The following is a 25,201-nucleotide window of genomic DNA, read 5'->3' as shown; positions in this document are numbered from 1 at the left end:
GGCAGAGAGAGGAGGACACAGAAATCAGAAGTGGGCTCCAGGCTCTGAGCTGTCAGACAGAGCCCGATGCAGGGCTTGAACTCACGAACTGCGAGATAATGACCTGAGCCAAAGTTGGCCACTTAACCGACTGAGCCACCCAGGTGCCCTTGTACTTTTTTTTTGGTTAAGTTTACTATAAGTTATTTTGTGATTTTGTTGCTAATGTGAATGAATGATTTTTTTTCCATTTCCAGTTCAAATTGGTTACTGACAGGATAGTAAAAGGCTATTTTTTTTTGTATTTATTTTGTGTGTTGCCAACTTAGTTTCTCTTATTACTTCTCATACTTTTCACCCCACCCTATTGAATTATCTATGAATATAATCACATTATCTGCATATAAGAATAAGTAACTGGTTTTCTACGATCATTCTAAGTATTTCATCATCATGTCTTATTACCTTAGTTATAATCTTCAAAACAATATTAGGAAATAGTGGAGAAAACAGGCATCTCTGCCCAATTTCTGCTTTTAATAGTAATTACTTCAGTATTTCACCATTTATTTTGATGTTTACAGTTTTTAAGGAATTTTGAAATATGCCATACATCCTGAATAGTATATGTAACATATATGTATAGTTTAGCAAATAATTACAAAGTAAAGATCTATGTAAACACTATATAAGATTTTTTAAGATTTAAGTACATGTAACATATATGTATAGTTTAACAAATAATTATAAAGCAAAGATCTATGTGAACACTATAAGAAAAAATTAACATTTTTTTAGATTATCAGCACTGGGAATGTATACCACTCCATTATATGAACCTTGTTCCTTCCCCTCTTATGATAACCCAAGCTGCCCTAACATTCTTCCTGATTTCCTTGCTTACTTTATGGTATTACCATTTATAATGCATCTCTAAATAAAATAGTCCTGTTTGCCTTTACTTGAATTTTATATGAATAGGATAATGTATTACATATAATTTCGTTCAATATTATATTCAAGATTCATTCATGCTATTCCATATGACTATAGTTTGTTAATTTTCATTGATTATATTCACTTCACAGTATGGATATATCAAAATTTATCTATTTCTATTATACATGGCCATTTGAGTTATTTTCTGATTTTGGTTATTACAAACAGTGCTACTATGAACATTCTTGTACATTTATTTTGGTGCAATGAGTATGAGTTTCTCTAGGATAAATACCTAGTGGAATTCTGGGCTGAATTAACTTTACCATATAATGGGTCACTGAAACTTTTCCTAAAATGAGAGTCCTCATTGTTCCACATTATTGCCAATACTTCATTTTATTGGACTCCTTAATTTTTCCCATTCTGATACCTGTTTAATGGTCCTTTTCATTGTGGCTTTAATTTGCATGACTACTATTAAGGCTGAGAAACTTAAAGATTTAGACTTCCTCTTCTATCAAGTTCCTGTTCTTTTTGCTCATTTTTCTATCAGAATGATTTTTTTTCTTTTTATAATGTAGGATATTAGGATTTTTGGTATTCATATGTGTGGCAAATATTTTTCCCACTTTGTGGCTTGTCTTTTCATTCCTAAGAGAGTTTTGATAAAGTTCATAATTTTAATATAATTGTATTTATCAACTTTTTATACTTAGTGCTTTTCATATCTTGTTTTTAAAAATCCTTCTCTATCATCAATACATTGTCCTGTACTATTTTATAAAAGATTTATAGTTTTGCCTTTCACATTTAGTAGTTCAGTCTAATGGGAATTGGTTTTTGCATATGGTGGGTGAGGATAAGATTTCATTAATTTTCTACATGGATAACTAATCATCCCAGCCCTACTGACTGAAAAGTCTATCCTGAATGAATTGATATGTCTTATGATCTCAGTATCCATTTCTGTATTTCAGGCCCATTTCTGAGTTCTCTTTCCTTGTCCATTGGTGTATTTGTTTGTCTCTGTGTTAGTAATAGAAAATCTTAGTTACAGTTTTATAATAAATCTTGATGTCTGGTGAAACAAGATCATTTACCTTGCTCTTTTTTTAATGTTTATTTATTTTGAGAGAGAGAGAGAGAGAGAGAGAGAGAGCAGGGGAAGGGGCAGAGAGAGAGGGAGACACAGAATCCTTAGCAGGTTCCAGGGTCCAGCTGTCAGCACAAGGCCAGACGTGGGGCTCCAACCCACAAACCGTGAGATCATGACCTGAGCCAAAGTCAGACGCTTAACCAACTCAACCACACAAGTGCCCCTACCTTGTTATTTTTAGCTTCAAGGGTAGCTTGGCATTTTTTGGACCATTTTGCTTCCACATAAATTTTATTTTATTTTTTATCTTTTTTTAGTTTTTATATATTTATTTATCTATTTTTTCTTTTTTATTTTTTTCTCATACATTTTATTTTTTCAATATATGAAGTTTATTGTCAAATTGGTTTCCATACAACACCCAGTGCTCATCCCAAAAGGTGCCCTCCTCAACACCCATCACCCACCCTCCCCTCCCTCCCACCCCCCATCAACCCTCAGTTTGTTCTCAGTTTTTAAGAGTCTCTTATGCTTTGGCTCTCTTCCACTCTAACCTCTTTTTTTTTCCTTCCCCTCCCCCATGGGTTTCTGTTAAATTTCTCAGGATCCACATAAGAGTGAAAACATATGGTATCTGTCTTTCTCTGTATGGCTTATTTCACTTAGCATAACACTCTCCAGTTCCACCCATGTTGCTACAAAGGGCCATATTTCATTCTTTCTCATTGCCACGTAGTATTCCATTGTGTATATAAACCACAATTTCTTTATCCATTCATCAGTTGATGGACATTTAGGCTCTTTCCATAATTTGGCTATTGAGAGTGCTGCTATAAACATTGGGGTACAAGTGCCCCTATGCATCAGTACTCCTGTGTCCCTTGGGTAAATTACTAGCAGTGCTATTGCTGGGTCATAGGGTAGGTCTATTTTTAATTTTTTGAGGAACCTCCACACTGTTTTCCAGAGTGGCTGCACCAATTTGCATTCCCACCAACAGTGCAAGAGGGTTCCCATTTCTCCACATCCTCTCCAGCATCTATACTCTCCTGATTTGTTCATTTTGGCCACTCTGGCATGAGGTGATATCTGAGTGTGGTTTTGATTTGTATTTCCCTGATGAGGAGCGACGTTGAGCATCTTTTCATGTGCCTGTTGGCCATCTGGATGTCTTCTTTAGAGAAGTGTGTATTCATGTTTTCTCCCCATTTCTTCACTGGATTATTTGTTTTTCGGGTGTGGAGTTTGGTGAGCTCTTTATAGATTTTGGATACTAGCCCTTTGTCTGATATGTCATTTGCAAATATCTTTTCCCATTCTGTTGGTTGCCTTTTAGTTTTGTTGGTTGTTTCCTTTGCTTTGCAGAAGCTTTTTATCTTCATAAGGTCCCAGTAGTTCATTTTTGCTTGTAATTCCCTTGCCTTTGGGGATGTGTCAAGTAAGAAATTGCTATGGCTGAGGTCAGAGAGGTCTTTTCCTGCTTTCTCCTCTAGGGTTTTGATGGTTTCCTGTCTCACATTCAGGTCCTTTACCCATTTTGAGTTTATTTTTGTGAATGGTGTGAGAAAGTGGTCTAGTTTCAACCTTCTGCATGTTGCTGTCCAGTTCTCCCAGCACCATTTGTTAAAGAGACTGTCTTTTTTCCATTGGATGTTCTTTCCTGCTTTGTCAAAGATGAGTTGGCCATACGTTTGTGGGTCTAGTTCTGGGTTTCTATTCTATTCCATTGGTCTATGTGTCTGTTTTTGTGCCAATACCATGCTGTCTTGATGATTATAGTTTTGTAGTAAAGGCTAAAGTCTGGGATTGTGATGCCTCCTGCTTTGGTCTTCTTCTTCAAAATTACTTTGGCTATTCGGGGCCTTTTGTGGTTCCATATGAATTTTAGGATTGCTTGTTCTAGTTTCAAAAAGAATGCTGGTGCAATTTTGATTGGGATTGCATTGAATGTGTAGATAGCTTTGGGCAGTATTGACATTTTGACAATATTTATTCTTCCAATCCATGAGCACGGAATGTTTTTCCATTTCTTTATATCTTCTTCAATTTCCTTCATAAGCTTTCTATAGTTTTCAGCATACAGATCTTGTACATCTTTGGTTAGATTTATTCCTAGGTATCTTATGCTTCTTGGTACAATTGTGAATGGGATCAGTTTCTTTATTTGTCTTTCTGTTGCTTCATTATTAGTGTATAAGAATGCAACTGATTTCTGTACATTGATTTTGTATCCTGCAACTTTGCTAAATTCATGTACCAGTTCTAGCAGACTTCTGGTGGAGTCTATCGGATTTTCCATGTATAATATCATGTCATCTGCAAAAAGCGAAAGCTTAACTTCATCTTTGCCAATTTTGATGCCTTTGATTTCCTTTTGTTGTCTGAGTGCTGATGCTAGAACTTCCAACACCATGTTAAACAACAGTGGTGAGAGTGGACATCCCTGTCGTGTTCCTGATCTCAGGGAAAAAGCTCTCAGTTTTTCCCCATTGAGGATGATGTTAGCTGTGGGCTTTTCATAAATGGCTTTTATGATGTTTAAGTATGTTCCTTCTATCCCGACTTTCTTGAGGGTTTTTATTAAGAAAGGTTGCTGAATTTTGTCAAAGGCCTTTTCTGCATCGATTGACAGGATCATATGGTTCTTATCTTTTCTTTTATTAATGTGATGTATCACATTGATTGATTTGCAAATGTTGAACCAGCATCTATTTTTTAATATAAAATTTATTGTCAAATTGGTTTCCATACAACACCCAGTGCTCATCCCAACATAAATTTTAGAATCAACTTTTTAAATTAAAAAAAAAAGTATTCTGAATTTTTGATTGACATTACTCTGAATATATATATCAATTTGGGAACAACTGGCATCTTTACAATAACCAGGCTACCAATTCATAAGCATGGTATATTACTCTCCATTTATTTAGGTCTTCTTTAATTCTTCTCAGTAGGCTGCTGTTATATATTTATGTTTATTAATTAAGTATATCCAAAGGGTACTTTGTTAATCTTTTAATTTTGTTTCTATAATGATCATGTCTATTCTCCACTCCATATACTGGTATACAATATATATTTAGATCAAATGCACATTCTGTATTTTTAAATGTGAGACCTCAAGGTGAGAGAGTTTAAGAAAAATAAAATAGGCACAATATACTGATTTTCATTCTGACAATTGATTAATTATTATTTTTACTTTTCCCTGCTGTATTGGTCACACTTTTCCAGAAAAATAGAATGAACAGAATAGAATGGAATAGAAAAAGAGATATACATTGCTTCTTGGCCTTTTGGCTAAGACAAGTGTAGGAAAAGAGATTTGTTATGAGGGATTGACTGGCATGATTATGGAGGCTGAGAAATCCCATGATTGCTGTCTGCAAGCTGGAGTCCCAGAAAAGCCAGTGGTGTAATTCCATCCAAACTCAAAAGCCTAAGAACCAGGGGAGTCAGTAGTGTAAATTCCCATCTGAGTCTGAAGGCCCAAGAACAAGGAGCCCTAGTGTCTGAGGTCAAGAGAAGATGGATGTTCCAGCTCAGAGAATGCAAATTTTCCCTACCACTGCAGTTTTGTTCTATTTGGGCCCTCAACCGATTGTTGAAGGTTGGGCCTTCAACAATGCCCCACATTGGTGAGGGTAATCTTTACTCAGTTCATTGATTCAAATTCATCTGGAAACATCATCAAAGACACATCCAGAAATAATCAATTTGGCCAGACACCCTGCTCTGCTCCAAATACGCTTTATCTGTGTCAGCCCTGCTATCTTCTCAGTGGAGCCAAGATCCCTCTCAGATTATTTTGCAAAGGGCTGCTAGATAGGAGCCTATATATCAAACTCTTTCCCCACCCTCCATTTTTTTGATAGTTTATTTGCTTTGAAGTCCAGACAAATACTTGAATTTTTTTAAGGACATAGGGTGAGCTCACATTTATCATTTTCTTATTTTTTTTTTTTAAGTTTTTATTTATTTATTTTGAGAGGGAGTGCAAATGGGGGACGGGCAGAGAAACTCCCAAGCAGGCTCTGCGTTGTCAGTATGGAGCCTGATGTGGGGATCCATCTCATGAACCATGAGATCACGACCTGAGCTGAAATCAAGAGTCAGACCCTCAACCAACCGAGCTGCCTTGGCACCCCCAAATACTTGAACTTAATTGAAATGAAATTTCCCCAAGTGCTCTATGCCCATAAAAATCTTTCTTCTTTAGAGATAATTTTTTTCTATTTCCTGAGCAGAATCACGCAGCTTTTATTTTACCATGAGGCACACTTTTGTTGCTTCAGCATCCTCTGCAGAGCAGCCTTCACCTCCTGGTTCTTGAGGCTGTAGATGAGGGGGTTCAGCAAGGATGTGATCACACTGTACTGAATGGAGACCACACGCTCCAACACTGAGCCTGAGGCAGGGCTGATGTACCTGAATAGAGCCGTCCCATAGAACAAGAGCACCACGGTGAGGTGGGAGGAGCAGGTAGAGAAGGCTTTGGCTTGGCCCTCAGAGGAGCGGATGTTGAGAATGGCAGAAATGATTCTGGAGTAAGAGAAGAGGATCAGGGGAAGCGTCAGCAGCCCTAGAAATGCACAGGACACCGCAAGAAGAATCTCATTGACAATGGGATCGGTACAGGACAGAGGAAAGAGAGGAGGTAGCTCACAGCTGAAGTGGAGGATGATGTTGGACCTACAGAAATACAACTTGTGGATGAAGACACTATTCAGCAAGGAAATCAGAAATCCCACTGTCCATGCTATGCTCACAATCACAATACAGAGAGGTCTGTTTATGACCATGGTGTAGACCAGAGGGTGGCAGATAGCAGCATAGCGGTCATAGGCCATGGCAGAGAGCAGACAAGCTTCTGTTCCCCCAGAAAGAGTGAAAAAGAAGCTCTGAGTGATGCATCCCCACATTGAGATGCTTTTATTCTGAGATAAGAAGTTCTGTAGCATCTTGGGCACAGTGACTGAGGAGAAACTGAGATCCAGGAAGGATAAGTGTCCAAGGAAGAAGTACATGGGTGTGTGGAGGCGGGGATCAACCCTGATCACCAGGATCATCACCAGATTCCCCACCAGGGTCAGGAGGTAAATCCCCAGGAACAGCACAAAGAGCATGGTCTGGATCTGGGGGTCACTGGATAATCCCAGGAGGACAAACTCAGTAATCATACTGACATTTTTCATGGTTGCTTAGAGATTCTGTCCCTCAAAAGGAATGAATGATTTTTCCACTTGATAAGGCATTGATCTGAGTCTTTCTCAGCGAACAGGAGTTTTCTACTCGCAGACAATATATCTCCTTACCTATAGACCAAAACAGGAAACTCAGGATAAGGAAGTGTCTTCTCAGATACAATCTCTTCACTTGTCCTTCTTTTCTAACTACTAGCACTATCTTGTCATGATCTCTATACCTTCACCCTACATGACTTTTTTTTAAATAAAAATACCATGCACATGCAAGTCAGGTACATCCTGGAATCAAAAGAAGGGAAAAGAGCCCAGTGGCTAAGCCTAGAAAACCTTTTATGGTTAAGGGCTAGGAAGCCCATGCACAAGTGATTCCTTCTCAGAATAGTAAGGTCATAGACTCGCAGTAACTAAGGATGGTGTCATAGTGGACTTTAAACCCTTCATTTTACAAATAAGGATAGGGGCGCCTGGGTGGCTCAGTGGGTTGGGCATCTGACTTCGGCTCAGGTCATGATCTCGTGGTTTGTGAGTTCCAGACCCGTGTTGGGCTCCCTGCTGACAGCTTGGAGCCTGGAGCCTGCTTCGGATTCTGTGTCTCCTCCTCTCTGCCCCAACCATGCTCATGCTCTGTCTCTCTCTGTCTCTCAATAATAAATAAACATTAAAAAAATAAAACAAAACAAATGAGGATAATGCATTGCCTAAGTTCTCATAGCAAAGTGATGTTGAGGTTGGGACTAAACCAGATGTTCCAACTCATCTGATATGCTAGTGCACCACACTTGTGGTTTTGAATTGATTATTAGAAGCTGAATTTTGTGTGGTTTTGGCATCACAAGGAACTTTGCTAGTAGGGAGTTCACTTAAATTGTATTTTAATATTCCTTGGCTCTGATACTTAACCAGTGGTATCTACAGTTCTGTGTCAGCTGCTATTGAAGTGGAAAGAGAACTAGTCTTAGAGTACAGTAGTAACCTTGAGTCTTAGTTCAAACATTCTAATGGTATCATTTGGTAAAAGTCACTCAGTTTCCTTAAGCCTTACCTTATTAATCTGTAAAATTGGGTAAATTAAACAAATACTTTTATAAACCAGAGGGCTCATAATATGCTGTGCAAAAATCAAATTTTTGTATGTATGAAGAAAGATTGACATAGAATATTGAAAATAGAAATAATTTCTCTATTGGGCAGTAGGTTTATGGGCATTTTTTTCTTGTAAACAGTTTCTCTAATGTTGTAAAATTATTTTTCCATTGATTACTTCCCTTTTTTTTTTTTTTTTTTTTTAAATAAAGAAATGACTTGGAGACTTTCAGGAAACTCTCAGTCTAGCTTTGTTTTCTCCAGAGAGAAAGGCAAAGGGAAAATTGGATTGAAGTGAGAGAAAAGCCCCAGGGCAAAGGAAGCTGAACTCCTAAAAAGAATGTTCTTTTGTGGTCTCTTCCCCAACACCATTGGGCATCTCAGTAGTTTGGTTCTATGTGGCTACATAAGACTGGTGCCCTTTTGAAATCCCTCATACCTAGGATTCCAGAACACTACCAGGGCTGTGTTTTCAAAGTGTGTTGAATGGAACCTTATATATTCTGCTGTAGTGCTTTAGGGACCACTCTAAATGGTGAGGGAGTGAGGAGTCAGAGGAGTCTTTGGGCCCTCACATCCATCTCAATTGCCTCAGCTCTTCTTACATCTATTTGTCATACTTGATTTGGTGGTAGAATTTCATTGAAGCAAAGGGTTTCATTAATAAAAACTTTCTAAAACCCAGTGAACTAGGGATTCCATTGCCAAAAGGACTACGAATCTCTCTCTGTTCTTCGTCTTTTTCATTTTCAATGCCCCAGGAAATCTCCTTCCTACTCTTCATCTGGCTTTGTGGCCAATAACACATTCCCATTTAAAATAAAAGCCTCACTTTTTTGTGTGTGTCCAGAACCAGATACATAAAGAAACAATAGGAAGGGGGCACCCTGGTGGCTCAGTCGGTTAAGTGTCTGACCCCAGTTCGGGTCTGATCTCACAGATCATGGGTTCAAGCCCTGCATCGGGTTCTGTGCTGACAGCTTGGAGCCTGGAGCCTGCTTCGGATTCTGTGACTTGTCCTCTCTCTCTGTCCCTCCCTTGTTCATGCTCTGTCTCTCTCTGTCTCTCAAAAAATAAATAAACGGTAAAGAAAATTTTTTTTAAAAAAAAGAAAAGAAACAATAGGAAGACCCCACATGGACAAACGGCAGAAGACTTAATCTTCCAGCTCAACTATTATCTGACTGGAAGTAGCAATGTCTGACTTGAGAAAGTGACTTCCCTAATCTGGGTCCAGTGTAAACTAGAGGGGCTTGGGTCGGAGGTCTCTACAAATCTTTCCCAGTTACATATATCAATGTGCCTCTAAGGCTCTCACCAACCATACTGAGCAGGACTGCTTTTGGTCTGATGTGTCTTCTGGTTTTCTAGCCAGGCTGCCTGCCACAGGACACTGCTGCAGGAAGGAGATGCGGCTCCAACAGCTGGAGATGAGAGCCAGGTCCCATGAAAAGTGGACTTTGTTTTCCAGCCAATTATATGAGTAGAGACAGATACAGACAGGCAGTGGTTAAGAGCCAAAGTGTTCTGGTGAAGGTCTTTCTGGAGGTGGCTCTCTTATGACTTGGATTTTTCTCTTCTTTTTTTCCCCCTTCTACTCCCTAATCCTTGAAGAGAGCTCCTGGCCAGTTAGTATGACTTGTATTTCTTCTTTCATTAAATCCCTCGGATCTTATGCCAGGTCGGCCCTGGGGAGGAATGGGGAGGAGAGGCTCCAGAGAGTCAAGAATTGTTCACTGCCCATGGGAGAGGCAGCATTAACCCGAACCAAAGGGGCCACTGGTCCTAGGACAAAGTGGCTACTGACATGGCTATTGCCAAAAGAGGTCTGGCTGAGGGCATACAAGTGCAGAAAGCTCCTGGCCACAAATTGCTTTACTAATTAGGAAGAAGGGGTTCAGGAGGTTCTGTGAAGTTTCTGTCTTGTCTCTGGTAGCGCTTCGGTTTTTAATGTGAATATGCACATGCACACACACACGCACACAGCCAGGTCCACACAATTTCAAAGGTCATTACTCCTATGAAGACACTCCTTTCTCAACCCTTGCTTCCCTAGCTTTCAGCTCAGGCTCTTGCCTCCTATTTCACAGAGAAAATGTTCCTTTTTCTAATTTTGTTGTATGGCTCTCTATTGGTCCTCAGCACTTGTTGTTGCTCAAGTTTTTCCCATTTAAAAGTGTAGGGGCAGAATCGATAGCCCTTCCTCCTCCAAGGGAGCTGGTTTTCCTAGGGCCAGTACTGTGGCAGGAAAGGACCTATTTTGAAAAGGAAACATGTGGTGAGTATAGACACAAGAAAAGGTGAAACCAAAACTTTGGTCTACCTCTACAAACTAGAAGTTACTCCTCTGTAACAGGGGACTAGAGAGAAGCTAACTAACTGGAGGATATAAGAAAGCATATCAGACTCCAGGCTGCTGGATTTCCCAACCACTTCCTTGTCTTTCCTTCTCTTTATAGCCACATTTTTTTTTGAGGGGGAAGGAGTATACTCCATACTGTAGTCTCTTCCTCATTCACTTCTTGGTCCACTGTAATCTCTCTCTCTCTGTTTCCTCTATTGCCCCCAGGGACAATTTACCTACTATATTCAGATGTGCATGAGAGGCGTTAAGGCATTTGTGGACTCAGGTGAAGGCTTTGCCTTGGCCCCCAGAAGACTGGATACCTAGGATGTTTCTGGACTAGGAAAAGAGGTTTAGAGATAGTTTATAAGCCCAGAAATGGAAATGACCTCACAAATATTAACTGTTGACAGTAAGATCTATACTGGATGAAGGAGGAGTGGAGGCAGCTCAGAGATGAAGAGAGGCTAATGGACCTACAGAAGGGGAAGTTTAACGTATCAGTCAGCTTAGGTCAATTATGCTGTGATAATAAGTGACCCAAAATTTCAGTGGTTACCAACAATAACAATTCACTTATCATGTTACATGGCTGTTAAGATAGCTGTGGCTCTTTTACTACATAGTCTTTACTTCAAGACCTAGACTTATAGAGCAGCCTTTATTTTTATTTTTTATTTTTTTGGATTTTGTGGTTGTATTTAATATGATTTATGGAATGTTTAAGAAGTAAATGAAATCTATGCAACTGAGAAACAATGATAAAATCTTGAGGAATTATGTTTCATGTATCTTTATAAGACTACCTAAGTCACACATTTTTTTTTAATTTTTTTTAACGTTTATTTATTTTTGAGACAGAGAGAGACAGAGCATGAACAGGGAAGGGGCAGAGAGAGAGGGAGACACAGAATCTGAAACAGGCTCCAGGCTCTGAGCTGTCAGCACAGAGCCCGACGCGGGGCTTGAACTCACGGACGTGAGATCATGACCTGGGCCGAAGTCGGACGCTCAACTGACTGAGCCACCCAGGCGCCCCAGACACTTTCTTTTTTTTAAAGTTTTTATTTAAATTCCAGTTAGTCAACATAATAATAATTTCAGGTGTACAATATAGAGATTCAACACTTCCATACAACACCTGGTGCTCATTATAACTACGCTGCACAAAGCAATTTACACATTTAATGTAATCCCTATCAAAACACCCCCAGCATTTTTCACAGAGCTAGAACAAACAATCTTGAAATTTGTGTGCAACCACAAAAGACCCCGAATAGCCAAAGCAACCTTGAAAAAGAAAAGCAAAGCCGAAGGCATCACAATTCCAGACTTGAAGTTATATTACAAAGCTGTGGTGATCAAAATAGTTTGGTACTGACACAAAAATAGACACATAGACCAATAGAACAGAATAAAAAACCCAGAAATGAACCCACAACTATCTGATCAATTGGTCTTTGACAAAGCAGGAAAGACTATCCAATGGGAAAAAGACTGTCTTTTCAATAAACGGTGTTGGGAAAACTGGACAGCTACATGCAAAAGAATGAAACTGGACCACTCTCTTACACCACACACAAAAATAAATTAAAAATGGATGAAATACCTAAAAGTGAGACCTGAAACCATCAACATGCTAGAGGAGAACACAGGCAGTAACCTCTTTAACACTGACTGTAGCAACTTCTTTCTAGATATGTCTCCTGAGGTGAGGGAAACAAAAAGCAAAAATAAACTATTGGGACTTCTTCAAAATGAAAAGCATCTACTCAGCGAAGGAAGCAACAAAATAAAAAGGCAATCTATGGAATGGGGGAGGATAATTGCAAATGACATATCTGATAAATCTACAAAGAACTTATACAACTCAACACCCAAATTAAAAATTGGGCAGAAGGCATGAATAGATGTTTCTCCAAAGAAGACATACAGATGGCCAACAGACACATGAAAAGATGTGTAACATCACAGATCCCCCTCAGGGAAATACAAATCAAAACCACAATGAGATACCACCTCACACCTGTCAGAATGGCTAACATTAACAACATAGGAAACAAGAGGTGTTGGCAAGGAGGTGGAGAAAGGGGAACACTCTTGCACTGTTGGTGGGAATACAAACTGGTGCAGCTACTGTGGAAAATGGTATGGAGGTTTCTCAAAAAGTTAAAAATAGAAGTACAAGGTGATCCAGTAATTGCACTATTAGCTCTTTGCCCAAAAATACAACACTAATTCAAAGGGATACATGCACCCTTGCTCCCAGTCCCTCCCAACCTATTTCTAAGACTTTTTCATCTTTTGTTCTCCCCAGATGTTCTCCCTCTCCTGCTGGGATACACTAACTTACAACTTGTATTTTATATTGTACCCCATGGAGAAAAATCTTAATTCCCTTCCTTTTTTCCCTCCTTACCCCAAATCTCATTTTACACATTCTCCATCCCAACCTCCCCTACTTAAACTTTACTTATAAGATAATATTATTTATTTAATGCATAATTTACGCCAGGCACCATAACAAGGTCTGTATATGCTTTTGATCTCATTTAGTCCTTATAAAATCTTGTAACATAGGTATTACTGACCCCATTTCTGTGGGTCAGAAAGATTAAGTGACATACTCAGTCATAGACCTTACAAAGTAGTAGAATTGGGACTCACTCCCAAGGCTCTCTGAGTCCCATTACCATGTTTTCCCTACTTTGCAGCACTACAGAAGTTTGCTTATGAGTAAGTCTTTCCTGGTTTGGAAACTATGCCTTCTCCTGGGGGAACTTGGGAACCCAGACAGGAATTGGGTGGTCCTAGGATTTTGGGCCACTGGCTCTGTCTGGAACTTCTCCTTACCCAGGATGTCTCAATGCTCACAGAGATATAGGTATCAGGGATATGATTTCTTGGAACAGAAATGGGGACTTCTGGGCCAGGGAAAATTCCAAGAAGAGAAAACTAAAGGAAAAGCCGAATTGAGCACTATGAGCAATTAATGGCTGAAAGCAGAACTCTACAGAGGTGGGGGAATTAGCATATGAGAGATGACCCTTCTAGTTTTCCCTCTCCTTTTTCCCTACCTGAAGCATCTGAAGAAGTCCTGGTGGCGGTGAATTAAAAAGTGACGGTAGACATGAAAGATTAGGATTTATTCATGCAAAGAGGAATTCTCTGATCCTCTTTCCTAAAAATAGCAGCCAAAAGAACCCAAAAAAACCCCAAAACAAAAAACTTCCATGCTCTTCATTATACTCTTGCAAAAGTTACTTTTGCTATGTTTTGATCCCATCTGGAGCCAGATACTGGCCTCAGTGAAACTTAGAAATTCCTAAGATTCTAGACTATAGTGCAAGTTTTCTGGAGTCTTTTTTTGGGCTCCATGGAGCTTCCTCAGGGCCACAGGAGCCACTACAGGCACTGAGAGGCTACTCAGTGTGTGGGCCTTCCCCCATCCCACCTACATGTTCTATAATCACTATGGCTCTTCATTTATCTGAGGTATATATTAGGGAATCTTTGAACAGAAGTAGGAGAAAGACTTCCTCTTTGGTTTTCATATTCATGACTCTAACCATCCTCCTTCTTAAAAATGCTTTTATCTATCTATCTATCTATCTATCTATCTATCTATCTATCTTCCAGACATGAAGAAACAGAACAGAAAACTCCAAATAGTCAAGTAGGTAAAGAGCTGAAACTTGCAGAATAGTTACTACTTCATTTTGTGACTTGAGGAATAATCTTCCTCTTCTTGGGTTCAATTTCTAGTTCTAATAAAAATTTAGAACTAGTGTCCATTCAGATCCTTCTAGCTAGATGTATTTCTCATTCACTAACCTACTCATTGAGCAGGCCTGTCCTGGGTCCAAAATGCACCCTGCACTTTGAGCCAGGCTGTCTACTGCCTCCAAAGTAGGGCTCTAACATGTCAAAGAAACCTTAGCAGTAGGGGTCTTCTGCAGAGGGTTCCAAATGGATTCATCACAAAGCAGGCTTAGTTCCTGATCAATGCTAGGTCTGGAGTCAAGTTCAAACTCAAAACAGCTCACTTCAAGATCACTTCTAGGGAAAGGCTAAAGTGTTCAGACATCCAGTTGATGCTTTTTTGAGTCTTTTGGTCTCACCTAAAAGAATCTGGTACCCATCTATTATTTTACTCTTCTTTGGTCTCCCTTGGTGTTGAGGAGAGCTCATGCCCAGTTCATGTGACTTATATATGTTTCTCCTCAACACTTTGTTGTTAATCTTGTGCCAGGTGGGCCCTGAAGAGGGATGTTGAGTAGGCACTGCTGGGAGCCAGGAATTGTTCACTGCTCATAGGAGAGACAGGAGACGGACAAGCTACCACTGTTGTGGCTTCAGGAAGACACAGGAGTGCAGAAGGCTCCTGGTTACAAACTGCTTTGCTAAGAGGGGAACAGGGGACCTGATGAACTCTAGTGTATGAGACTCTACTGAGGACTTGTTTCGTCCTGGATTCTGAGAACACCCCATCTTTCTCTCTCTCTCTCTCTCTACCCAAGCACACATACTTTCCTTTCCCAGTGTGACTAGTTCAATAGTTTCATTACTCTCCTGAAACTATGTATGCCTTTAACCCTATACTCCTAACTCTCAGCTGATAATTTCCAGAGGAAATGTTCTGTTCTTGCTACAGGTGACCTCTAACTTCCTAATCTCCACACATGGAGTTCTTCTTTTCTCCCCTTCAGCCTTAGGGGAAGGCCCTCTTTCATCTATGGTCAGTGCCTCTCTCTGCCATGGATCCTAGCCTGACCCTTCTCTTTGAACATCTCCATGAATCAACCATGCTCTTTCTCTTCTATTGTCTCTCCCTCCATGGAGCCTTTCCACTCAGTATATACAAAGAAACTGCTTAGGTTTATTTATTTAAAATAGAACAGGAACAATTAGTAACCCTCTCTTCTATAAGAAGCCTTAAAGGGGTGCCTGGGTGGTTCAGTCAGTTAAGCAACTCACTCTTGATCTCAGCTCAGGTTGTGATCTCACAGCTTGTGAATTTGAGATCCACATAGGGCTCTGTGTGGATGGTGCAGAGCCTGCTTGGGATTCTGTCTCTCCTTCTCTCTGACCCTTACCTGCTTGTGCTCTCTCTCTCTCAAAATAAATAAACAAATAAATAAATAAACAAATTTCATATATATATATATACACACATATATATACTCACATATATATGTATATATATACACACATATATATACTCATATATATACACTCATATATATACTCATATATATACACACATATATATACTCACATATATATGTATATATATGTGAGTATATATATGTGTGTATATATATATGAGTATATATTGTTTATTTACAAATAAACTATATATGTGTGTGTGTGTGTGTGTGTGTGTGTGTGTGTATCCTTAAAATATAATGGAGTTTAGAGCCCTTCCATGAGTAATCAAGTCAACTGCTTTTAAAGGCTTCTACATGTAAAAACACTAAGATTTAGATACCTTTCCAATGGAGACACAAGGAAAGTACAAGTTAGTGAAAATTTTACTCACCCATCTACATTTTAATCCATTTCTAAGATTGCCTCAACCCTTCAGAAAAGATATATATGGAATATACTCCATAGTATATAACACCTCTGTTGTATCCCATAGTCAAGTACATTACTATTTCTATAATGAAACTTCTGAGTATTCCTTCTAAGTGGGGTAGAAAGAGACTACAAATAATCCCTTTTATTTTTTTTCCCAAAGTTTGTTTCTTGGAAGAAATGCTGCATCATGTGCCCAGTATACCCTTTTAAAATAAAAACCTCAAGGGGTTCCTGGCTGCCTGAGTTGATAGAGTATCTGACTTTTGATCCCAGTATCATGAGTTCAAGCCCCACACTGGGCATGCAGCCTACTTAAAACACACATACATACATAGATACATACATACATCAGAAATTCAAAGTTTTTATTTTTCAATTCAGTGCAGATAATAGTGGGAGGGAGGGAGGGAGGGAAGGAGAGGGGGAGAGGGGGAGAGAGGGAGAGAGGGAGAGAGGGAGAAAGGGAGGGGGAAGAGGGAAGGAGAGAAACAGAATGGTCATGAATTTGGACTCTGTAGTGCAGAATTCCTGGGTGTCAATCCTGACTCCACCACTCACTGGCTAAGTAAACTCAGGTAAGTCCATGGCCTTGGCAACCCCCAGTTTTTTCATTTATAAAAAGGGACCTTTTACCTTACAAGATTGCTATACTGAATACATAAGATTGCTTTAAAGTATACAAGAACAGTGCTGGCCAATAGCTTGATAAATGGTAGCTCTTATGTCTGTTTTTATGGCAAAAATTAAAGTAGAGACAGGAAGCTTACAACAAAAATTATTTCATAAGACATTAGAAATAAAGTAAGCCATAATTTACGACCATAAGTGTAAAAACCACAGTAATATTTAATACAAAGTTTTAAGTATCCTCATAAAAAGGCACAGATTTAAGAAACAAAATCTAATGATATGCTGCCTAAAGATAAGGTACATATAACAATATAATACAGAACTGTTTAAACTAAAATGATGGACAAAGACACTATTAGTGAAAATATATAGAAAGGAAGAACAACTGTTTGCAAGCCAGCTTGTCTTGAAGCTCTCCACACTAAGGGTGACCTTGAGGGACAGCTGAAGCTGAACTGGGTGCAAGCCAGGGTGCCCCAAGGTGTTCAGCACAGGGGATGCCTTGGCTAGGTTGACTGGAGCTGAGGGTGGTACAAGCGGGGGTGTTCCAGGGTACTCTGCACAGGGGGTGCCCTTGCAGGGTGGCTGAAACTGATGCAAGCATGGACCTGGGGTTCCCAGGGTGCTCCATGCAGGGGGCACCCTGGCAGGCTGGCTGGATCTGAAGCAGTCAGCGGAGAGGTTCCTGAGTGCTCTGCATGGGGTGGGGTGGGGGGTGCCCTAGCAAGCTTTCTGTTATGTGCTAAGTGAAATAAGTCAGACTGAGAAAGATAAATACCATATGCGGAATCTTAAAAAAAAAAAACAAACACGAATGAATAAAAGAAAAAGCAGAATCAGAGAACAAACAGATGGTTGCCAGAGGGGAGGGGTGTGAGGGGAAAGGCAAAATGGGTGAAAGGGAGTGGGAGATACAGGCTTCCAGTTATGGAATGCATAAGTCACAGGGATAAAAAGCACAGCATAAGTAATATAGTCAATGATATTGCAGTAACTATGTATTGGGACAGATGGCTATACTTGGAATGAACATAGCATAATGTATAAACTTGTTGAATCATTATGCTCTACACCTGAAGCAAATGTAACATTGTGTGTCAACTATAGCCAAATAAAAAAAAAATTAAATAGAAAGAACAAGTGGAAATACTAACATCACAGAAAGTGAATTCAAATAGAAACATTAAGCCAAAAAAGAATTCCATTTTATAATATGTATAATCCACAATAAAGACAAAGCTATCAGGATCTTTTATGCTACATAGTACAATTTCACAATGAATTTTGAAAACATTTTGAAAAAATTTCAAAAAGCAAAAACATGGAAATATAAGGAAATATAGCCAGAAGCACAATTATGGTGGCAAACTGATATCTAACTATCTAGCTATCTATCTAGCTATTTTTAGTCTTTGACAGATGAAATGGGGGGAATCAATCAACAATATTGTACAAGATTTGAATATATAATCAATAAGATAACACAATCTAAATACTGAAAGCTAAATATCAATCACTATTAATTATAAAATACATATGAACACTTCCCAAATACAAGTTAATTTAATTTAATGTTATTTGAAAAGATGTATCCTTGAGTGGGTTTTCTCATGAATGTAATGATCGTTTAATATTAGGAAAATTTATAACTGTTCCAATAAGAAGATATATATGAGAATCTCCATAAATTCTGAAAATCTACTTTATAAAATTTGATACCTATTTTGATAGTATCTCTTTAAAACTAAAACAGATAGCTATAATGTGAAAAAAATATGGAGTATAAACTGATATGTAATGTCATAACAGTGAATTGCCAGATTCATTTTTATTAAAATTAGGAACAAAACAAGAATGATTGCTCAAACTATTACTTTTTAAAAAATATTTATTTTTTGAGACAGAGAGAGAGAGTGAGCATGGGTGGGGGAGGGGCAGAGAGCGAGTGGGGACAGAAGATCCGAAGTAGGCTCCACACTGACCGCAGCAAGGCTGATGTGCGGCTGGAACTCACAAACCATGAGATTATGACCTGAGCCAAAGTCAGATCCTTAACCAACTGAGCCACCCAGGCGCCCCTCAAACTATACTCTTTTGTATGATGAAATTATTAGTTTATGTTAAAAGATATGAGTAATAAATGCAAGTTTTAAGAATGAGAAAGAAGGATACTCAACTTCCATTTTGATAAAAATATGATTTATATCCTATTAGGATTATTTAGGAGCAAGGAGAAGCTCAGATCAGCTTAAGAAAGAAAAAGAGGGCTTGTTGGATTGGAATTGGAGTACTTCCAGATTGGAGGCAATCTTCATCCACTTTTCACATGGACATTATCCCTCTAATTTTGAGCCTCTGACTGTTCTCTTATCTTTAGCCTTCTCAAGCTAAGAGAGTTTGATTACCTTGTTTAATCACCATTTCATATGGAGTATTCCTCAGTAGTTCCTAGATCTGGCATTCTTCTCTGGTGTAGTGGACATGTCTGTATTTCTTTATGACAATTTTTAGTTGTATATTTTCACCCAAAGAGCTATATTACAAAGTTGTAGTCATCAAGACAATATGGTACTGGCACAAAAACAGACACATAGATCAATGGAACAGAATAGAAAACCCAGAAATGGGCCCACAACTGTATGGTCAAATAATCTTTGATCAAGCAGGAAAGACTATCCAATGGAAAAAAGACAGTCTCTTCAACAAATGGTGCTGGGAAAACTGGACAGCGACGTACAGAAGCATGAAACTGAACCACTTTCTTACACCATACACAAAAATAAATTCAAAATGGATGAAACACCTAAATGTAAGACATGAAACAATCAAAATCCTAGAGGAGGACATAGGCAGCAACCTCTTTGACCTTGGCTGGAGCAACTTCTTACTAGGCATGTCGCCAAACACAAGGGAAACAAAAGCAAACAGGAACTATTGGAACATCATCAAGATAAAAAGGTTCTGCACAGTGAAAGAAACAATCAACAAAACTAAAATGCAGCCTATAGAATAGGAGAAGATATTTGCAAATGACATATCTGATAAAGGATTAGTATCCAAAATCTATAAAGAACTTACCAAACTCAACACCCATAAAACAAATAATCCAATGAAGAAATGGGCAGAAGACATGAATAGACACTTTTCCAAACAAGACATCCAGATAGCTAACAGACACATGAAAAGATGCTCAGTATCACTCAACATCAGAGAAATATAAATCAAAACCATGATGAGATACCACCTCACACCTGTCAGAATGGCTAAGATTAACAACATAAGAAACAACAGTGTCGGGAGGAGGTGAAGAAAGGGGAACCCTCTTGCACTGTTGGCGGGAATGCAAACTGGAGTAGCCACTCTGGAGACGAGTACAGAGGTTCTTCAAAAAACTAGAAATACAGGGCGCCTGGGTGGCTCAGTTGGTTAAATGTCTGACTTCAACTCAGGTCATGATCTCACAGTCCATGAGTTCAAGCCCCACGTCAGGCTCTACGCCGACAACTCAGCCTGGAGCCTGCTTTAGATTCTGTGCCTGCCTGTCTCCTTGCCCCGCTCCCATTTGCATTCTGTCTCTCTCAAAAATAAAATAAAAACATTAAAAAAAAAACAAAAAAACTAGAAATAGAAGTACCTGATGATCCAGGAATTGCACTAGTCGGTATTTACCCAAAAGTTACAAAAACACAGATTTGAAGGGTTATATGCACCCAAATGTTTATAGCAGCATTATTAACAATAGCCAAACTACTGAGAGAGCCCAAATGTCCATCATCTGATGACTGGATAAAGAAGATATGGTGTACACACACACACACACACACACACACACACACACACACACACAATGGGATAGTACTAAGCCATCAAAAAAGAATGAAATCTTGCCATTACAATGGCGTGGATAGAGCTAGAATGTATTATGCTAACTGAAATAAGTCAATCAGAGGAAGACTAATACCATATGATTTCACTCATGTGGAATTTAAGAAACAAAACAGATGAACATATGAGAAGGGGGGAAATAAAGAGAATAGAAGGAAACAAACCACCAAGACTTTGAACTATAGAGAACAAACTAAGGGTTGATGGAGAGCAGTGGGTGGGAGATGGGCTAGATGGGTGATGGGTATTAAAAAGGGCACTTGAGGGCACCTGGGTGATTCAGCAGGTTGAGCATCTGACTTTAGCTCGGGTTATGATCTCACAGTCCATGGGTTCGAGCCCTGCATTGGGTTCTGTGCTGCCAGCCTAGAGCCTGGACTCTGCTTCAGATCCTGTGTCCCCCTCTCTGTTTGCCCCTCCCCTGCTCACACTCTGTCTCTCTCAAAAATAAATACACATTAAAAAAATTTTTTTTAAAAAGGGCACTTGTTGTAATGAGCACTGGGTGTTGTATGTAAGTGATGAATCACTGAATTCTACTTCTGAAATCAATACTGTACTGTATGTTAACTAACAAAAATTTAAATTAAAAAAATAGTGAAAAAAAAGTAAAACAAGTTAATGGAGGGAAAAATAGAATAATAATTCTTAGTAAATTCAAAAGAAGGCAGGAGAGGAGAGGAAAAAGGAACAGAACAGTTGGGACTTAGAAAACAGTCAGATGGTAAATTTAAGCCACATTATATGAATAATTGTAGTAAATGTAAATTGACCCAACACCCCAGTGAAAAGGTAAAGATAATCGTATTGGATGAAAAAACAAAATCCAACTGTATGGTACTTACAAGAGACATATCTGAAATATAAAGACTGCAGAATGACAGAAGATGGAAAATGATATATAAGCAACATTAACCAAAAGAAGTTTGTGAAACTATACTAATATCAAAGTAATTTTAAGGGAAAAAAATTACTGTAGATAAGACACATTTTATAATGATAGAAAAATCAACCCAACAAGAACATAGCAATTTTTAAATTTTTTTTCAGTTTATTTATTTACTTTGAGACAGAAAAAGAGAGAGAGAGAGTGAGCACAGGGGAGGGGCAGAGAGAGAAGGAGAGTGAGCGAATCCCAAGCAGGCTCCACACTGTTAGCACAGAGTCTGACGCAGGGCCTGAACCCACGAACCACAAGATCATGACCTGGGCCGAAATCAAGAGCCTGATGTTTAACCGACTGAGCCAGCCAGGTGTCCCAAGAACATAACAATTCTAAATTTGTAAGCACATATAGACTAGATCATTGTTCAACAAATATCCACTAACCTCCTCCACCATTTTCATGGAGAAATACACTTCTCCATTCCATTGAAGTTGCGAACCCTATGGCTATGTGAATAAATTGCTTTGGCCAATGGAATGTAAGCACAAGTGGCAGACTGCCAGCTGCAAGCCTAGGCTTTAAAAGGCATTGCATGTTTCCATTTGTCTTTCAGAGAGTTTCTAACCTCTATGCTGAGAATAATAGCCCCAGGTAGGCATTGCCTACCTAGAATGAGACACGTGGAACAGACTACAGCCAGGAAGCAAGTTCAGCCAATCTGCAGATCTCAGCCTAACACTTAGCTACCTCACCTATAAATGATAAACTTAAACAGTTTATGCTGCCACTAAATACTTTTGTGGTTGTTTATTGTGAAGCAATAGCTGACTGATAGAGCACCTAACAAAGCTTCAATATATATATAAAGCAAAAAATTAAACTAAAAGAAGAAATAGACAAATCGCACCCTTGATAACAATCTGATAGAAAAAGCAGACCAAAAATCAGCAAATATGTGAAAGGTTGGAAAAACATAAGTAGTATTTTGACTTCACTGACATACATGAATCACTGTATCCAATAACTGCAGAATGCTCACTGTTTTCATACATACCTGAAACATTTTCTAAAGTTTGTCATATACCAGGGCATTAAAAAATCTCACTACATTTTAAAAAACCAAAATCAGATAGAACATGATGTTATCCAAGTTAAGTAGAAACAGTCGATTTAACGTTATTTCAGTATTTCAATACAAAATAGCTAGACAATCCCTAAATGTTTGGAAAATAAGCAGTACCTTCATATAACCCGTAGATCAGAGAAGAAATAACAATGGAAGTTAAATTTGATGTGTTAAGCTGTCTGGCTGCTATTAGGTTGGCAGTTCTAATGTAGAAATTCCACAATTATCTTCTATTGTTTTATTCATGTTTAGTATTTTAATAGTTACTAATTAGAATGTATTTCTCTTTTGCAGTGATAATTTACAGTTAAAAGATCTTTCCACAGTGATGGGTCATTTTAATTGTTACAGGCAAATGACAGAAAATACTGAAGACTAATCATTTCTTGGGCCAAGTGGAGGCTGAAAGACATCAAAGTGCAGTGAAAGAAATAAAGATAATCACCAGTATCTGCATTATTAAATATCAATGAAAGACTTTTCATTAAGCAATGTTTTTTTCATTATTTTACTGAAAAGCATTAAATTGACCATTTCATTAAAATAGCATATAGTAGATAAAGAGAGTCAGTTGTTAAAAAGAAAGATAAACAACAGTGATAATTACAGTGACTCAAATGACAATTCATTATGCTCAGAATCAAACGGATAAAATTGGCCAAACATAAAGCAAACAAATACAGCTTTGTATTACTAAACCAAACAAAGATAATGTTGGTATACGAAATGATAGTATCTATCCCATTAATGTAGTTAATTTCAGTTTTATAAGTTTTGTGATATTGTGCAAGTTTAATTCATAAGACTGGTTTGGTTTCACAGTGTATTATATGCCATAAAGGTAAGGAAGTTACATCTTGTGTGAACATTTTTTAATGTTATAATAAAACAATATAAGAGAATATTGATAATATTGGAAGTTTTTTTTTTTTAATTTAAAAGAGTATATACACTTTTTGAGTTAGGGAAGCAATGCTGTGTGTGTGTGTGTGTGTGTATGTGTGTGTGTGTGTGTGTGGTACCTACTTGTGAAATAATAAATATATATATTAGTCTCTGCCCCTTGTTGTTGCTAGTATTTGGTCTTTGACTCCAGTTACTGATACAGAGCTCCTAAATCCTTGTAATTTCTTGAGTGATAAGAGCATCCAACACAGAACCCCTAAGTCCCTCACAATTTCTGGAATGACAGGCACATCAACTCTGGGTGGGCTTCCCCAGATGGGGACTGGTTACTAGAAAAACAAAGCTGTGATTAGACACTTGGAACTTTGAGTCCTACCTCCCATCCTCTGGAGAGGGGAGAGGAGCTAGAAAATATGTGAATCAACTATGTCTATGTGATGAAGCTTCCATAAAAATGCCTAAAGTATGGGCTTTGGAGAGCCTCCAGGTTAGCAAACTTGTGGAGATGCCAGGAGTGTGGGCCCCAAATGGGCATTGAAGCTCAGTAGCTCTTCTCACATACTTTGCCCTATACATCTCTTCTATCTATCTGTTCCTGAGTTGTGTCCCTTTATAATAAACTGGTAATCTAGTCAGTAAATTGTTTTCCTGAATTTTGTGAGCTGCCCTTGAAAATTATCAAACCCCAGGAGGGGATTGTGGGAACATCTAATTTATAGAGGGTTGGTCAGAAGCACAAGTGACAATTGGACTTGTGATTGGTGTCTAAAGCTGTAGGGCATGGATAGTCTTGTGGGACCAAGCCTTTAACCAACCAGGTTTGTGCTAACCCCAGTATCAGAATTGAATTGAGTTGCACACCCAGCTGGTGGCAGAAAATTGGTCGGTGTGGGAAAAAACCCACACATCTGGCCATGAAGTGTTGTGAGTATGAGAGTAAAAGAAAACACAGTGTGCTTTTCCAAGACTATTAGCATAAGTTTACTTGTCAGTATATAACAAATATCATGTATGTGGTACGTGTCATGAGTTTCATTATTATACATTCTCTTTGCTGGTCGTAATCACTTAGAAGACATAATAAAAAAAGATTTTGTTTACATTATCTATAAAAATAAAATGAAATAAAATAAAATAAAATAAAATAAAATAAAATAAAATAAAATAAAATAAAATAAAATAAAATAACTGAGACTAATCCTGGATAAGAAATACATAGAATCAGTATGAAGATAAATCACTGGGGCGCCTGGGTAGTTCAGTCGGTTGAGCATCTGACTCTTGATTTTGGCTCAGGTCACAATCTCACAGTTCATGAGATTGAGCCCCACATCAGGCTCTGTGCTGACAGTGCAGAGCCTGCTTGGGATTCTCCCTCTCTCTCTCTCTCTCTCTCTCCCCCCCCCCCACCCCACTCACTCTCACTCTCTCTGCCCCTCCCTCACTCTCTCTCCTTCTCTCTCAAAATAAACTTGAAAAGAAAAGAAAAGAAAAGAAAAGAAAAGAAAAGAAAAGAAAAGAAAAATCACCT

The 25,201-nt window shown here is 38.5% G+C and overlaps 1 protein-coding gene and 1 long non-coding RNA gene across 2 annotated transcripts in view; one reads left to right on the top strand and one right to left on the bottom strand.

The window, feature by feature from the left end:
• The window catches only part of LOC131519696 (uncharacterized), a 37,495-nt gene extending 14,125 nt beyond the window's left edge, over window positions 1–23,370 (top strand). Inside the window, exon 2 of the long non-coding RNA XR_009265743.1 lies at window positions 23,116–23,370. This is a non-coding gene — a long non-coding RNA (uncharacterized LOC131519696). The remainder of the gene's footprint in view (window positions 1–23,115) is intronic.
• Window positions 6,286–7,215, bottom strand: LOC131519691 (olfactory receptor 8S1-like). Its single transcript, XM_058742981.1, has one exon. The coding sequence runs from the start codon at window positions 7,213–7,215 to the stop codon at window positions 6,286–6,288; it is 930 nt and encodes a 309-aa protein (XP_058598964.1).
• Window positions 23,371–25,201: the final 1,831 nt, after the last annotated feature.

The sequence above is a fragment of the Neofelis nebulosa genome, chromosome 8, assembly GCF_028018385.1.
Source record: "Neofelis nebulosa isolate mNeoNeb1 chromosome 8, mNeoNeb1.pri, whole genome shotgun sequence".
Classification (NCBI taxonomy): domain Eukaryota; kingdom Metazoa; phylum Chordata; class Mammalia; order Carnivora; family Felidae; genus Neofelis; species Neofelis nebulosa.
The sequence above is the reverse complement of the archived record's forward strand: the minus strand, read 5'-3'. Positions and strand labels throughout refer to the sequence as shown.